This window comes from Chinchilla lanigera, unplaced genomic scaffold (assembly GCF_000276665.1).
Source record: "Chinchilla lanigera isolate Chin_1 unplaced genomic scaffold, ChiLan1.0 scaffold00020, whole genome shotgun sequence".
Taxonomy (NCBI): Eukaryota; Metazoa; Chordata; class Mammalia; order Rodentia; family Chinchillidae; genus Chinchilla; species Chinchilla lanigera.
This window is the reverse complement of record NW_004955421.1, coordinates 15,245,216-15,262,977: the sequence shown is the minus strand read 5'-3', so window position 1 is coordinate 15,262,977 and position 17,762 is coordinate 15,245,216. Positions and strand designations below refer to the sequence as shown.

The 17,762-nt window shown below is 44.5% G+C and overlaps 1 protein-coding gene across 1 annotated transcript in view; it reads left to right on the top strand.

Annotated features, from left to right (window-relative positions):
* Positions 1 to 17,762, top strand: part of Gxylt2 (glucoside xylosyltransferase 2) — a gene marked incomplete at its 5' end in the record, with an annotated part of 88,718 nt that overhangs the window by 65,852 nt on the left and 5,104 nt on the right. Inside the window, 3 exon segments of the mRNA XM_005383767.2 lie at positions 2,073 to 2,324; positions 3,766 to 3,889; positions 15,577 to 15,749. Coding sequence (XP_005383824.2) covers positions 2,073 to 2,324; positions 3,766 to 3,889; positions 15,577 to 15,749 — 549 coding nt within the window.

Below are 17,762 nucleotides of genomic sequence, written 5' to 3'. Positions count from 1 at the left end.
TCAGTGTGTCTGACATCGAGCAGGCTGCGAGTTACATTTCCCCCCCTATATCATGTGGATCAGTGGAACAGGATGCAGAAACAATTACAAGTACGTTTGACTCTGATTTTTTCACAAAGCTTTTACCTTTCCATGACAAGGTTAAAAAAAAAAATAGAATGTGGTAGATTTTTTAAAATGTTTATGTGTTCAATTAAAGAATTCATTCCAATTCTGAAATTAAGATCTTTGAGTTGTTAAAACAGACGTTGAGATGATTTTCTTAGCTGAGTGTAGTGGAACATGCCTATAATCCCAGCACTTGATGTGGGGTGGGGAAGGGGCGAAGCAGAAGAATTACAAAGTTCAGGGCCTGGGGATTTAGCCCAGCGGCACAGCACCTGCCTGGCAAGTGCAAGGTCGTGAGTTCGATTCCTGGTACCGGAAAAAAACTCAAACCCCCACCACCACCAAAAAAAAAGTTCAACTCAGCTTCCACAGTTTAGTGAGACCCTGCCTCAAAGTAAAAAATTTTTAAAAGGGCTGGGGGTGTGTGTACCTCAGTGCAGAGGCCCTTGATTCAATCCTCAGTATCACCACCAGGAGAGAAAAAAAAGATGATTTTCTTTTCTGAAATGCTTGATAGTCATTACTTTTAATTTTATTGATTTGTAAAATCCATTCCTGTAGTAGCTAAGGAAAGAAATTTAAACCCTCTAGCTAATCATGTAGGGCTGAGATCTAGGTGCCAGCTGGATTGGGTCCAGGGAAGGGTTCGCGAACAAGCTTGCACATGGCTGCCCCTTCTGTGACCTCACGTGGCACAGAGAACGGGAACAAGCTCTTGGTGCCTCTTCTAACAAGGCACAAATAGCATCTTGGGGGCCCCATCCACGTAACCCCACCCCAGCCTAATTGTCTTCCAAAGGCCCCACATCCAAATGCGCACCTTAGGAGTCAGGACTTCACACGAATTTGGGGGTAAGACAAACAGTTCCTAACGTGTGTTGTTGCAGTGTCAGCAGGATGTGAGACCAGGCCCCAGGAAGATTCAGTTTTTTCCTTAGTGAAACTACTCCTAAGTTTGGGAAACAAAGGCAAAACAAGGTGAAGAACATTATTACTAACTCAGCTTTTGCAGTGTCAGACACTCGGCAAAGCCATGGAAACCCTGCAGTTAGCGGGGAACCCGCCTCTTAGGCATGCTGGCAGAAGTGCTCTGGAACAGCCTGACTGGCAAACTAAAGCCTGTGAGGAAGGAATGCCTTTTACATTTCAAGTAGCTGGCAAAAAATCAAGAGTATTTTGTGACATCTGCAAATGATATGAAATTCACATTTCAGTGTCCCTGAGGGCAGTGTGTTGGAACCAAGCCACTCACTCATTTACGTGTCGTCAGCGCTGCTTGCACACCACAGTGGCGGAGTCCAGTGATTCCATCAGAGCTGAAAATATTTACTGTCTGGCCCTTTACAGGAAAAAGTTTGCCAATCTCTCATCTATAAACAAAGCTGGCCAGTGGCTTACTTTGCCTATTCTCAAGTCCAAATTTTAGCTAAAAATACCACTTTAGATAGATGCAAAGCCCATACCCATCAACACTAGAAGTAGATACTCTACCACCCAGCCCAATGTAAACTGGTTCAGAGAGAGTCCGCTTCAAATTTTCTAATGTCTGGCCGTTCCAAAGATGAGCCAAAAGAGAAAGCCTTTCATTCAGCTTGCCATAATAAAATACAATAGGCAGGATGGCTTAAACAACAAAAATTTTATTTTACTACAGTTCCCAAAGTGGAACAAAAGAGCGGAGTTGCAATCCATCACTCTTCCTATCCCTTTGGACGTTTGACCTTATCAAGTATAGTCCAGGGTCCTGGGATTGGCCCAGTTTAGATAAAGGTTCACTTAAAGTCTGTATTTTTTGATTGACACTTATCCCTTAGGTCAAAAGAAGGAAGAATGGGAGCTAAGAATGGCTTCTGTTCTAGGATTCAACCTTAATCATTAAAAATTGGTAGCATTATTTTCATATCGGACCAGTTCCTTTGTTTCTGACCTGTTTTGTACTTTGTCCCTGCCCCTTGCACACCAAGGTGATTCTGAAGGATGTGGACTCCCTCCTCTACGTGGACACCGATGTTCTCTTTCTGAGGCCTGTCGATGACATCTGGAAGCTTTTGAGGCAGTTTAATTCTACACAGCTTGCTGCCATGGCTCCTGAGCATGAGATCCCGAAGATTGGCTGGTACAGCCGCTTTGCCCGGCATCCTTTCTATGGCTCTGCAGGAGTTAACTCGGGAGTCATGTTAATGAATTTAACTCGAATAAGAAGCACCCAGTTCAAGGTAATGAAATGCTTTAAAGTTCCTTGCCTAAGGCCTTTCAACAGGGATATGGCTAGAGTGTTGATGTGTGTAGATTTGGAGAATACAGTAGGGATCTGTATGGGAGGAGGCGAGGACCCACGGAACAACATTTGCAGAGTTACAGAATATTCATTTCTTCAGGAAAAGCCCAGATGGCTGTGGAATTTAAAGCCTCTGGAGAGTTACCATTTAGGAATATTACGTGGCATTTCTGAATTCCAAAATGTTTCAACTCTGTGCGTATCTAAGGTTTCAAAGACCATGAAAAATTTCTTGGAAGTACTTTAGAAGTGTATTTATATAAGCACACAGAGATATTTATACAAGGGTATTCGTGGTCTCATCTTTTACTCTAGCAGAGAAACAGGAAGAACCTAAAGGAACATCAGTACAGTACCAGTCAAAAAAAATACCCTCATTTTAAAAAGAGGTAGTTAGCCATGGCTCAGTGGTAGAACACTTGACTAGACTATGCAGGGCCCTGGGTTTGATCTGTAACAATACAAAAAAATAAATAAATAAATAAAGATGAATATGTTAATCTATAAATGAGGTAATAAGACCTCAAAAATATTTTAAGTGAGAAAGTCACACAACTGTAATCCCAGCAGTTGGAAGGCTGAGACAGGAGGATCATAAGTGTAAGGCCAGCTTGAGCTACATAGTGAGATCTTGTCTCAAAAAAACAGCAAGCATATAATGCAGTAATGTTTTCACTTTTGTGTCATAGAAATCTCCAAAGGAGTACCTACAAGACAATTAATTGTTCATTGTAGATGATTCTGGGGAAATTGCAAATGAGATTTAGAGGAATATGAAGGAAGAAATATTTTTGCTTTGTAATTTGTTATGTTTATATACTGATTGAATACTTAGTCTATGAATGAGTCACTTTTATTTGAAAAGTAAATAATTGGGTTTTATTTGTTTGTTTGGTTTGGTTTTTTTCTCGGTACTGGGAATCGAACTCACGACCTTGCGCTTGCCAGGCAGGCGCTGTGCCGCTGACCTAAATCCCCAGCCCCTAAATAATTGTTTTAAAACAAGGAAATATGTTTTTCCCTAAGGTACCTTAATCTTACTACCTGTAATATATCTGTTCACTTTCTAAATAAGAAATAAACTTAACACCGGGGTTATTTAAGGGCATGGTTTTCTGAGTGGATGGAGAGGCTTAAGGAAAGAAATTTAAACCCTCTAGATCCAACCACTAATTCCCTTTCATCCAGCATCCATCCATAGGTGTAGCTAGAGAAACTCTCCAACCCACGGCCCTAGGGTTTGCTTTGTCCTGTGCCCCAGAGGAGCAGGACCAGCTCCTCTACTGGAGGGAAAGAAAACCAGTGCCCCCGCCCTGCTTCTCAGTAGACAAGAGGCACTTGCTGCACTTCAGCTGTACTGATGGTTTTCTCTTTTCCAGAGCAGCATGATTCCGACAGGCTTGGCTTGGGAGGACATGCTGTACCCTCTGTACCAGAAGTACAAGAATGCCATCACGTGGGGAGACCAGGATTTATTAAATATTATTTTTTATTTCAACCCAGGTAGGTTCTCTCTCAAGAATGCCATTTGTGTGGGAGTACGCCCACCTCACTGCACAGAGCACATTCCAGACTTGGGCTACTGTTGATGGGGCCCCAGTGACACACAGAGGCCCTGTGTTCTGCTGTCCCTGTGCCCTTTCATCCACACCCCTGGGTATCTGATGGAGGCGGCTTCTTGGCTACTGACACAAAAGGCCAAATGTTGAAACCTCCAACACTGGGCTCCGTGTTTTGAGACTATCTTTTCAATTCTGCCACACTATTCTTCCAAGAAGTACAGTCAATTTGATATGAGGCACAAACTCAATGCAAATAGTATCATCTAGGGGTGAGACCCTGCATAGCCTGAACAATTGCTAAACTGAAGGGAATTGGTTCACAGGGTCCTTGGAGTTAAGTTACTGATGCAGGGCTAAAGAAGCCTAGAATCAAGACCTAGATCCTCAGACCTCTTTTTCTTTCTGTCTAGAGCAAAAGGAGTGTTTTTATTGCTATGCTAGTGATTTGGTAGGGCTGAAGGATGGAGGGAGATGAAAATTTCTAGTCTTTGCTTTCATAGTAATACCTGAAGCTGAGAAAATTTCCTTCTTAGCTAAAACCTTATTTAATGTCATTAAAATAGAAACCATGTTTTCTCTTTGAGAAAAATCTTTAGAGGGAAAAAAAAAAGTAATCCTTATTCTATTCAGGCCTTTCTTTTGTCTTTAAAAGTGAGAGACTCCTGTTGATTAAAGACTTCTGCCTGAAATTGCATGTCACCCTTGAAGTATGTATTATGGGCCTTTAAAAAAAACACATACACAAAAGTTCTGCTATAAAGCTCATTTCATATGTCTCTGGATCAGAAGAGACAGGTTGATACGGAGTTTTCCAAAAAGACTCTCAACACTAATTAAGCAGACAAAGAGAATGTCTTGGCTGTTCACTTTTGGTATATTGTAGTCTCTTTTCTTCTGACAGGAGCAGGGAATTTAGTCTGCTCCTTCTTCTTCTTTTTTTTTTCTGAAGCAGATTTCATCTGTTTTCTAGTATAGGTATATTGGTTAGGGTCCTTGGCGGCAAAGCGGGTGGTTGTATTTATTCTAAGCACAAAGGGTGGCCTTTAAATAAGCAAATGGGTATAGAAAGGCAGGCAAGTGAGACTTACTTCCTCCCACTGAAGCTGTCTATTCCTCCCTTTGGAGATCGTCATTCTCTGCTCTGTAGGTCTCAAAGCACGATGCTGAGGTTTGCTGCTACTGGTCCAGCCACACAGAACAATCAATTTGATCCCAATTCCACATCCCCAGGGGAGAAATAGGGCTCCGGCGTGGCTCAGCTAGGCCAGGAGCACATACTCAGAAATAATGGCTGATGTTGCTTGTTTATTAAGTGGCAGGTGCTAATCTAATCATTCTTTTATTATTACGAGAGTCTGGGGACACCCGTGACCATGTGAATCAGGCAAGCCAGGCTTTGTGACACTGGCTGTGGGAAGCTGCTCAGGACCAAAGCAATTTCTTCAGCCTTTGGGGGCACCATGGCTCTGTCCTCTTTGCTTCTCTTAGTGACTGATTCCACTCTCTCTCTCAGCATTCTCAGTTTTGCCCGAGATCCCACCCAATTATCAGTCCCAATTCAATACCGTTGTACAAGTCCACAACCAATAATATTAGTTTTCTTATGTTTCCTCATAATGACCCTGAGAATGTACTCTCCCCTTTCCAGACAGAGAAGCCAAGGGAAAGAGAGGTAAATAATTTGCGGTGTAGCGAATGAGTGTTGGAGCAGGGGTATAAATCCAGAACATTCCACCTTCAGCCCAAACTGAGGAGCAGGGAACTCAGAGATGGAGAGGGGAATGCTAGAGAGCTGGGTAGGTATCTGGTTGTAGAGCTTTCTGCTACAGTCCTTCTCTCCTTTTAATATTACATTTTCCTCTCTGTCGTGTAGCTAAAACTACCTAACATAAGCCTCTCCATCCATATTCCCAGACTGAGGAATTCAAAAGATTCACCTGGTTGATTCCCCAGAAATCCTCTTAGCCTGTTGCAGATTATTGGAGGACGACACTATCAGTGAGTAAATAATACTCGGAGGCCTTCTGGAGCAGCTTTGCAATTGGACACGAACCCCTTGCCTATAATTGGGGCTGACCTCTGCTGCGTTTAATGGCTTTCGCATTCCCCATCCTACACCTACTGGGTAAAAGGTATTCTAAAATAATTATCTGATTGTTCTAAATCCTAGTTCTGAGCAGTATCTAGTAAGTAACTGAATTTTAGATCAGCTCTTGGTAAGCTTATTAATTGTTCTTTGTATGGTTGTGTTTAATTTTCCTATTTCACACTTTATCGAGGTACTTTATTAAATGTGCGATCTTTTGAACTGAAAAGCCAGTGATATCCATCCTATCTTAAAGTTTTTCTGCATTTATATTCTTATGAGCACTTTCTATAACCCAGAACCACTTATATTTGAAAAAAAAAAAAAGACTTGTCACCTTTGCCCCTGGCGAGGAGAGAGGGAGCCAATATTGGCTGGCACCCAGGAGATAAACATGTTTATTGTTATGATTCCTTGGGTTGCTATGGATGAAGCAATGTGCTTAAAACCTGTCGCACCTGTCTGGAATGTTATTATTAGTCCCCTGTAGCTGGTAACACCGCTTTATAGAATGTGTTTAAAAGTCATTAGCTTAAAAATGTTTTAAAACTCTTGCTGTAATTAGGTAGTAAATGCCTGTGGGTGTAGAGTTGCAACGCTAGGCTGTAGACCGACTGGAGACGGGAACAGAGAAGGCAGGCGGCTTCATCCAGGCTGACGATGGTCTGAGCTCACATTTTGACAGTGACGTTGAGCCAAGATCAGAGTTCTAGAGGAGGGGTACATCTGACAAGACCCCAAAGAGGACCCTCTCTAGGAAGATGTACTGGCATGAGTGTGCTTAGGTTTCAGGGATCCAAATTCTGTTTAGACCCGCTAAGGGAGGGCAGATACAAGAGTCTGGGGACACCTGTGACCGTGTGAATCAGGCAAGCCAGGCTTTGTGACACTGGCTGTGGGAAGCTGCTCAGGACCAAAGCAATTTCTTCAGCCTTTGGGGGCACCATGGCTCTGTCCTCTTTGCTTGTCTTAATGACTGATTCCACCCTCTCTCTCTCTCTCTCTCTCTCTCTCAGCATTCTCAATGTATGCCCAGGACCCAACCCAATTATCAATCCCAATTCAATACACTTGTATAAGTCCACATCCAATAATAATAGTTTTCTTATGTTTTCTAATTCATATTCTTGAGAAAAAGAAAGACAGATCCATTGGCCTGGCCCAGTACAGCTATGAAGACCACCCCCATCCAGTCATAGTGGACCAGAAGGGCTAAGTTATTTTACGTCTTCCTCTCTAGAAACTAACATGTGCCGGGCGTGGTGGCACACACTTGTAATCCCAGCACTCGGGAGGCTGAGGCAGGAGGATCGTTGAGAGTTGGTGATCAGCCTGGGCTACAAAGTGAACTCAAGGCCTGCCCGAACTGCATAGTGAGACCTTGTCTCAAAAAAAAAAAAAAGAAAACAACACATGCAAGCTGGGTGGGGTGGTGCACGCCTGTAATCCCAGCACTCAGGAGGCTGAGGCAGGAGGATCATTGCAAGTTTGAGACCAGCCTGGCTTACAAAGTGAGCTCAAGGCCAGCCTGAAGTGCATAGCGAGACCCTGTCTCCAAAAAAAAAAACAAGGCAGAGTAGAAACAATAAAGTTGTGTCTGGGGGCAGAGAGAGAAGAGCCAGGAGCCACAGGCAGCCGGCCCCACAGCCATGTGGGACAAGTCTCTGCCATGGCTTACGTGACGGTCATGTGTGCAACCATATTCCCAACACACCAGAAGCAGCCGGTATCAGGTGACTGTGAGGCCATGCTGGGGGGTTGACAGGCCCAGTTACTTTACACTAGGGCTCTTCTAGGAACTTGGTGGCAAGTCACAACTGGGACAGTCTGGGAAGTTCATGAGCCCTGACATAAAGCACAAGAAAACAGGGTAGAAATGGTAGGGTCTGTGCAAAGGGGGGCATCTACTTCATGTCTTTGACACTTAGTTCCTTAAATGAAGTCGATTTTCAGAAATGTTAGTTGAATGAGTGGAATTAGGAGAAAAGAGCGAAGAGGTGAAGCAAATGGGAAGAAAAAGTGACCACAGGGAGGAAAATGAAAGGGAAGCTGGGTGCGGTGGTGCACACCTGTAATCCTAGCACTTGGGAAGCTGAGGCAGGAGGCTCCCGATGAGCTCAAGGCCCACCTGGGCTACAAAGTGAGTTCAGGGTCAGCCTGGACTGCATAGTGAAACCCTGTCTCAAAAAAGCAGGAAAAAAGAAAGAAAGAAAGAAAGAAAGAAAGAAAGAAAGAAAGAAAGAAAGAAAGAAAAGAAAGAAAGAAAGGGTAATAGGGACAGAAAAGAGTAGAAGGCAAACGAAAGGCCAAAGGTACATACATATGGTAGAGGAAGGCATAAGATTCACTTCATTCATTCTGCAGATTTTTTTTTTTCATTCTACAGATATTTTTTGAGGACCTACTATGTGCCAGCAAAGAGGGCTAGATGCTAGGACTGTCGTATCAGGCAGGATAAAGGTCCTCTGTTCATGAAGCCGACCTTTTATTGGAAGTAGACTCTCAATCATGGGATATTTCATTCAGAATCACAAATTGTCATAATGGTGATATTGATATAGGGGAGAAAAACTCCCAACCTGGACGATATCTGGGACGAGTTCGTTCTCTAAAATCAAAGAATGAATTTTAGGAACAATGGAGGTTAAGAGCAGAATATATTTATTGAGGGAAAGAAAGCTTCTGTCCGAGAGACAGAGAGGCAGAAGGGGACCTGAGTGGGTTGCCTAGGGAACCTGTCTTTTCCAAGGATTTTATACAGTGGGTCGAAGGCGGAGGGGGGGTGCAGATATGGGAAATCACAAGGTGGGCATGAGGTGGGACAAAACGATGGTCAGCCAATAAGAATTGTTCAGATAAAATTGATTAAATCAGCATCCAATGGGGAAGTGAGACAAATAGCAAGGGCGCATGAATACAGAACAGGGGGCGTTTCCTGGAGGGGGCTGGGTCAGTGACTCTTCAAGGTGGGGCTACCTATTTAGGATGTCAATCCCTGAGGTCCACCCCTAGGGAGGCATGTGGGTGTGTTTGTTTAATCCTTTGTTTGAGATCTGACCTGCAGTAGGTACGGCCTCTCCATTTGCAAGATATCTTGTCTTCCATATTGGCCCCTTCGGGGCTGGGGATTTAGCTCGCGGCACAGCACCTGCCTGGCAAGCGTGAGGTTGTGAGTTCGATTCCCGGTACCAGAAAAAAAAAAAAAAGAGAGAGTTCTACATATTGGCCCCTTCGAGGGCCTGGCCCTGTCTGACGGCCTCTAATTTTCTAACTCAGCTGCCTACAACAGCATGAAGAAAATAATGAGTTGAGAAAAGGTTATGCTGACCAAAGGGAGAGAAGACTGTGTGATTGGGAAAATCTTGGAAGAGTGTGTCCCTTTCTGGAACAGGGTGCAGGATGCTGGGAAAGCTCAGTTCCAGGACAGAACATGTTAGTCGCTTCCCATCTCTGTAACAAAGTACCTGAGACTCAGGTTGGAGGTGGAAAGGTTTATCATGGCTCTTGGTTTCCCTCTGTGGTCAGCTGGCTCCGTTGATTCAGGTCTGTGGAGAGGCAGATGCATCATAGCAGAAGGGCGTAATGGAAGAGAGCTGCTCACCTCCCGATGGCCAGGAAGCAGAGAGAGGGAGAGAGAGGGGCTGTGCTGGTGAGCTTCTTACCCTTTGTTCGTTTTTGTTCCGTCTGGGTCCCCAACCTGTTGGCTCATGCTGACCACTTCTAGGGTGGGCCCCTGTCCCCTCACGTTGCTGACTGCCATGCCAGTTATCTCTGGAATTACTCTCCCAGGCACACCCAGAGTATACTTTGTTCATTTCTTGGGTGTTTCTCAATCCAATCAAGCTGACAGTCAAGATTAATCATGATAGGACATTAAAAAATTGTTAACAAGCCAGGCTTGGTGGCTCACGCCTGTAATCCCAACAATCCGGATGCTGAGGCAGGAGGATCGCTGTGAGTTCGAGACTACCTGGACTACAAAGTGAGCTCAAGGGCAGCCTGAACTGCGTAGTGAGACCCTGTCTCAAAAAGACAAAAAACGGGACTGGGGATATAGCTCAGTGGTACAAGTACCTGCCTGGCAAGTGCAAGGTCCTGAGTTCTATTCCCGGTACCAAAAAAAAAAATTGTTAACAGCGCAAACAGCCTCCATTCTGTTGACACAAAGTATAGTGAGTGACAACCATGAAGTTAAAATTAACTGGAGTAAACTAACTATTTTTTAATCTCAGAGACACCAAGGGCGTGAAATAATCAGAAAGGTAAAGAGCAGTGAATTCACACAGTACTTTGCAGACAGCTAACAGGCTCTAGACATAAGTGCAGACTGCTACAGGTCTCACTAAGGGATTTCAGGCACACAGATAACCAGCTAGTGAGTTTCTTTATGTACAACTGGAAGAAAAATAGCGAAGACCAAGGGCTTCAAGATAGGTTGACTTCAAATTTTTCTAAGAAATTGCAGTGGTTTATTTTGGGGATTGGGAACTTTTAAAACCATCCACTGTGTTATTGGCAGCCAGACATTTGCATGTGCTATCTCTTGTTGTTCTTATGTTTTTTTGGTACTGGGAATCAAATTTGCATTTGCCAGGCAGGCACTTGTGCCCCTGAGCTATATTCCCAGGCCTGCTATCTCTTGTTGTTATTTGTTGGGTTTTGTTTTGTTTTGCTTTGCTTTGTTTTTTGAGGCAAGGGCTTGTTGTGTAGTTCAGGCTGGCATTGAACTCACTATGTAGCCCAAACTGACCTCGAACTCACAGCGACCCTCCTGCTTTAGCCTCTCAACTGCTGGGATTATAGATGTGCCACTACACAGCTACTATCTTTTTAAAACAGCCATTTTAGCCAGGCATGGTGACACATACCTGCCCATAGTCCCAGTCTCCAGGAGGCTGAGGCAGGAGGATTGTATCAAATTTGAGGCCATGCTGGAGTACCAATGAATTCAAGGCCATTCTAAACTGCCTAGCAAAACCCTATCTTGAAAAACAACAAATACAATAAAATAAAAATAAATATCAAGCTTAGATAGCCCTGATAATTATGCTTAAAATAGATCCATTTCAAAACAGGTTAGTTGATCGTACACCAAATGACTGCCGTTTGGCCACTTTCATGTTCATTAGCTGGCTGGGGATGTAGCTCAGTGCAACAAGTGGCTGCCTGGCAAGCACAAGGTCCTGAGTTCGATTCCTGGTTTAAAAAAATGTTCATTAGCTGATTTGTATAGGTTTCCATCTTGCGCCCATCCCTGCCCCACAAACCTATTCATGAAAGGAGGATTTCAAAGGTTACCCCCTTCAGAGCTTATCTGTGAATTAAAGGCATATTGAGCTGGGCATGGTGGTGTACCCCTATAATCTCAGCACTCAGGAGGCTGAGACAGGAGGATTGTTGCAAGTTCGAGACCAGCCTGGCCTACAAAGTGAGCTCAAGGCCAGCGTGAACTGCATAGTGAGACCTTGTCTCCAAAAAAATAAAAGACCAAATAAAAAGACATCGGACACGTTTAATTGTGCATTGTTGCTTGCCCTGTCTTCCACTGCAGCACGCATTGTCCTCAGGGAATCACTCTCCCTATTGCATGCAGTCTCGGGCCCTGCCTTCCCATAACTCCTGCTAAACCAGTCAGACCATCTCCTGGGAGGGTAGGTCTGGGAGCCCAAGAGCAGCAAGTGCACTTCAAGGGTGGCTCATCCAGGCGGCAGTATTGAAGAGCTGACATTAATGACGGCCGTCCCCAGGCCCCTGGAGCTGCCCTGCTTCCTGCCCCGCTCCTGTTGTACTTCCAGTTCCTTGAGCCATGCCGTCTTCCTTCAAAAGAGAACCCCCCGTTTTTGCTTCCCAGTCTAGAACCAAAGTTAATGATTGCCACCTGATAGAGATTTCTGTATCTTGAATATTTTAAGCCAAAATAATACACGTCAACTTTTACACTATTGTCCTCCCCTCTGAACAGACTGCCTTTGCCCTGCAAAACTAAGATAGTTTATCTTTTCTAAAAGACACTGTAATTTCCAAACATTTTATCATGATCAGGCTATTTTCTCCTCCCCGAATGTTCTTCCAGATTTTCGCTTCTGTCAGAATCTCATCGCTACTAAAAGTTGAAATGAAATTTTACTGCAACAGCCTCTCGTCTCACCTCTCAGTAGTGAACTCTCCTTCCTAGGGGCCCTGATAATACATGTTGGCCGTACCTCTCTCCCTCACAGGAGCATAAATCCCCTGAGGGCTGGACCAGCACCTTATCGTCCTGAGACACCCATGCCTTGCAGTGATGTGGTGAACGAACACTTGTTTTGATTATGTTTTCTATACAGTTTGCATTTCTTGCTGTGGAAAATATAGAAGGGGGTGTGAAAATGTGAAATGAATTCTGTCTTGAATTCTATTTCATATTTGAGATTCAACAGCTGAGGTTCTTAGCCGGTCTTTAGGGGACCTATAAATCCCTGAACTTGTAAGCAAATGTTCTTTGCAGGTCTTTATATGTTCCCAGCAGTATTTTCCCAAAGTCGGAATCTAAAGCTTTTATTAGATTCTCGGAGGGTCTGTGCCCCATAAAAAGCCCAGAACGACTTGCTACCTGCATGTCTAGAAGCAATCAGAGTAAACATGTATCACAGAAAGCTTAACTATCAGAAACTATGCTAGGCCCATTCAGTTTAAGTCAGCTTGTTGTATCCTTCCAGCACCCTAATGCAATAGTCTTGTGATAAGTGTAGTAATGAGATCATCATCACTTACATTTTTTTGTGCTTTTTATGTGCCAGGCAGTCTTCCAAATATGTACGTTAATGAAGTCATACAGCTAATGTGTTCGATTCTTTCCACTTTATAGATGGTGAAACTGAAGTGCAGAAAAATGAGATTAAGTTCAATAGACTCAAGTAGCAGCGGAGTTCTGTTTCCAAACCCAATGGGCTGACTCTAGAGCTGGCTGTCTTGGCAATTTTGCTGTTGTATCACAACAAACACACAGGGAAGCTGAGGTTCAAGTCTGGAGAATTTGTCTTCTTTACTGCTTCTCAACCTAGGTCAAATATTTCAGTAACTCACCAAGATTATACAGCGCGGAAGGGGTAGAAGCCCAGCTGGAACCTGTATTTGTTTGATTCCAGTGCTTAAGCCATTTCTACTTTGTCTTCTGCTGCTGAATGTCCCTTACTGGGCGCTCACTCCTTGAGGGCTGCTGCAGAAAGAGAAGTTGTTCTTTCTGTAGTAGAGTCCTAAAGTCCTTGGGAAGAGACAAAAGCCTGCATTAGAAGGCCTTAAACCTCATGAAAGCAAGGACTGGACTTTTCCATTACTGGCTTTGTCCACAGTACCCATAGTGGGCACTCAATAGATGGTTTTGTGCCCATCAATCAGTGTATTTATAAAAACAGAAATTGCTTCCAGGACAGCCCATTCAGCCTGGAACTTTTGCAAATGCCCCGGTGGGTGTCATAAAGGAGTCCCATTACCCATTGGGTTCAGAAGGAAGCAACTGTGTTATGCCAGGCACAATGCAGAACAATGTGAGATCTTCTAACCCTCACACCAACGCTTTGTACTAAAGTGCAACAAGGTCACACAGCCAATAGAGCAGTTGCGTTCACATTTAGCTAGTGTGATTGGAGAATGGCCACTACTTTGTCCCACTTATGACCGTGTGTACATGAGGAGCTAAATGCAAGTAAGAGAAGCGTGGTAGAATGGAGCCCTCCCCAGAAGAGAGACATCTCAGTGTGTCGTGGACAATTCGGGTTTAATAGAGGGGCCCTGGCTGCTTCAGGCTTGTGAAAGAATGAACCACAGAACATCATATGCAGTCTTCGGGGAGGTGTGATGATCCTATCATTCTTTCCATCTGAAGCTTTCTGCAGCCCTGCAACAGTGAAAACAAGCCCATTTCAAAGCAGTGTTTCCAGTAATGTTACTGGTTTGCTGTAATCCTCCGGTGCCCTCTCGAGGGATCTTTCTCATGATCGGTGACATGTTTGCAGAGACCTGTGATCCAGTCTTCTCTGGCCCCAGCCCTGCAAGTCATTCAGCTGGAGAGCCAGGAAGCTGGGGGTGAGGGTGCATTTATTGCTAGTTGTATAACCCTAGTCACCAAAGGGAATTTTTCAGAGTCCAGTAGGATAAAGCAGTGTTGTTTCAGTACAACTATCACGGGGCTGTTCTGTTTGTTCATTATTGGGTGTGGAGAGCATCCCTGCTCCCTATAGGATGCTTAGAGGACCCACCAGGTGCCAAGCCCAGCCTCCCACATATATGCCAACCAATAACCAACAGTGTCTCCCTCCAGATATTGCTCAACAGCCTCAGGGGTATGAGTGAGAGGATGGAGTCATCCCAGGTTAAGAACCTCTTGTACTAGGCATGGTAGCACATGCTTGTAATCCCAGCACTTTGGGAATCTGAGACAGGAGGAGCACAAATTTGAGCCCAGGCTGGGCAACTTCGTGACTTAGCAAGATCCTTTCTCTTTTTTTTTTTTTTTTTTTGTCTTTCTGAGTCAGGGTCTCGCTATGCAGCTCAGGCTGGCCTTGAGCTCACTTTGTAGCCCAGGCTGGCCTCGAACTCCCAAGGATCCTCCTGCCTCAGCCTCCCGAGTGCTGGGATTACAGGCGTGTGCCCCCATGCATGGCTTTTTTTTGAAGATTCTTTCTCAAAAAAAGCTCTGGGGATAAAGCTTAGTGCAGGGACCCTGGGCTCAGTACTCAGTACTGAGGAAAAGAAACCCTTGTTGAGAGACACAAACACACATATATACATATGTGTGCACACACATAGCACAGTACAGAAAGTCACCACAGCAGGGGGCTTCTTTGGCTTTTTGCTTTTCACTTTGGATTTTTCCATTTGCTGTTGTAAATGTTGTATTTTGTTTAGTTTTTGTTTTTAATCAGAAAGAAATGTTTACTTTTATCTAGGCTTTTATTTTGTGGCTCTATCCATTTCATAAAACTTTTGCAAAGAGTTGAGTATGACTGCGAACACCATTGAACGCTGCTGTGTGCCTGACACTCTGATAAGCATTTTCCATGTATTTTAAAAATTTAATCATCAAAAGAAGAGGAAAGTCCTCTAACTCCCATTCTACAGATGAAGAAATTAGAGCACAGAACATGACAGGACTACCTAGAGTTCTGTTTCTGAGTGCGAGGGTTGGTCTTTGGGCCCAGGCTGTCTGATGCCCTGGTTTGTGTTCTTGTCATATACACTGCTGTCATCTTTCTAAATACAAAATCTACATCAGTAATAGGTTCTTGATCTCAGAATTTTAAAAAATATGTTTGTGATAGGTAATAATTACATTTTCTTGGGGGCACTGAGATATATATATATATATATAATACTCTGATCACCTTTCATCCTCTTTCATCCTTGACCTCAGAATTTTGGCAAAAGCTATGACATTTGGTCTGAGTTTCACATCCCTGCACGTTGGAATCACATCCAGTGCGTAGTTTACTGGAACATTAAGCATAATTGCCAGACATGCAAATGAGAGCGCTGACTGTGGCTCTTTCTCTTGTCACCCCCAGAGTGTCTCTATGTGTTCCCCTGCCAGTGGAACTACCGTCCCGATCACTGCATGTACGGGAGCAACTGCAAGGAGGCTGAGCGGGAGGGAGTGTCTGTCCTTCATGGGAACCGGGGCGTGTACCATGACGACAAGCAGCCAACCTTCAGAGCTCTCTATGAAGCCATTCGGGACGTAAGTGTGCCCTTGAGACCGTTCTCAGCCATGTGCTTACCGGCACGAAGCAGTGTGGGCATCAGGCCTTTGGAAGACCAGATCTTCCCGAAGCCTCGAGTTATGCTAGTTTGCCCGTCGTCGGTAGCCTGTGCCATCATCGGTAGGGCCGCTTGCCCCTCATGCTGCCCCACATCCGTCCTTTCTGTTTTGGTTTGGCTTTGGTTTTGATTTGGTGTGGGTTGGTTTGCTTTTGGTTTTTTGAAACAGGGTCTTGCCTCATAGTCTAGACTAGTCTTGAATTCACAGTCACTCTAGCTCAGCCTCCCAAAGGTTGGGATTATAAGCACATGCCACCATCCCAAAAGTAAATCCACTCTTTGTTTTTCTGTTGTTGTTGTTGTTGTTTTGGTCTTTTTTTGAGACTGGGTCTTGCTATGCAGTTCAGGCTGGCCTTGAGCTCACTTTGTAGCCCAGACAGGTCTTGAACTCACAATGATCCTCCTGCCTCAGCCTCCCGAGTGCTGGGATTATAGGCATACACTACCATGCCCGGCGGTAAATGCACTCTTTTATTTTTTCTGTTTTTTTATCTTTTTGAGACAGGGTCTCCCTATACAATTCAGGCTGGCCTTGAACTCACTTTGTAGCCCAGGCTGCTCTTGAACTCACAGCGATCCTCCAGCCTCAGCCTCCCGAGTGCTGGGACTACAGGCATATGCCGCCACGCCCAGCTCCACTCTTAATATTTACATATCAATCCCTCATCATTTTTCATCAAGTAATTAGGAAAAAATCTCGTATCAGAAAGAAAACTGTGTCATTTAGCATAGAAGGGAGTAGCAGTAGAATCAAGCACAGTGAAAACAAAATGGCATTATTCTGTTCCAGTGAAAAGTATTGCCTGGTTGCCCGCTCTCAAACCCTTGAGCATTCAGGTGTCAAGATGGCCAATTTGAGCAAGGATCCAAAGGGAAATGAGTGATCAAGTCTTTATCTGGGTAACTGCAACAGTGCGGGCATCAGACAAAAAGAGGCTCTGCCCACAATTTTATTAGTTAGGGTCCACTAGAGGAAAAGAGTGTGTGTGTGTGTATATATATATATATGTATATAGTATGTGCATTCTTTTATATACATTTTATGTATGTATAATTTTATAAGGTAGCCTTACACTGGCTGCCTGCAGAGTCAGATGTGGGAGAATGCGAAAGGGCCATCTGCACACTGGAGATCCGGAGGATCTAGTCAAACGCTGAAGACCTGGAGCCCCTGTGTCCATACGGGGAAGCCAAAGGGTTTACACTGGAAGGCGGAAGAGCCTGTGCTGGAAGCCTGGAGACGGATGTCCAACGGCAATGGCAAAGACTGTCATGCTTCCAAAGAAGCGGAAGTGCAACTTCCTTCTTCTTTCTTTTTCTTATTCCATCCAGGCTACAAGCCTATTGGTTGGTACCACCCACACCCGGGGTAAATCTTCCATCATCAGCCAGTCAGTCATCCAGACACACCCAGAACTGTGCTAAACCAATCTGCTAGTCATTCTTACTTAGTCTGACACCACCACTAACTGTTGCACCATCACTCCATTGTCTCCCATCAGTGGAACACCGGTGAGGTCAAGTGGATGCAGCACAGACGGGGGGAATCTTCTTACTGACAAGGAGCCCCAAACAAAAGACCACACTGCGTCTTTATGGGACCCATGGGCTAAGGCTGGGGTTGGAGGAGGACAGAGGGGTAGGGGTAGAAAGCTACTGAGTTAAAGTGGAGAAAAGTACTTCCAAATGTGAGAACCTGGGCTAGCAGTGCAGATCTGTGTTTGACAGTGGCTGGTGGAGGGCAGGAGGCCTATGTCCTCATTTGTAACTCCCTTGAAAAAAACTGGCTAGTCACCAAATCTGACGTGGGGAGGGCAGCTTCCCCGCAAGGCCTGCCACACAAGCCCTGTAATAGATTATTGTCAGGTCTAAAAAAATCACATACAGTGGTGCCCCCTTATCCATGTTTTATTTTCTATGGTTTTGTTTTTGT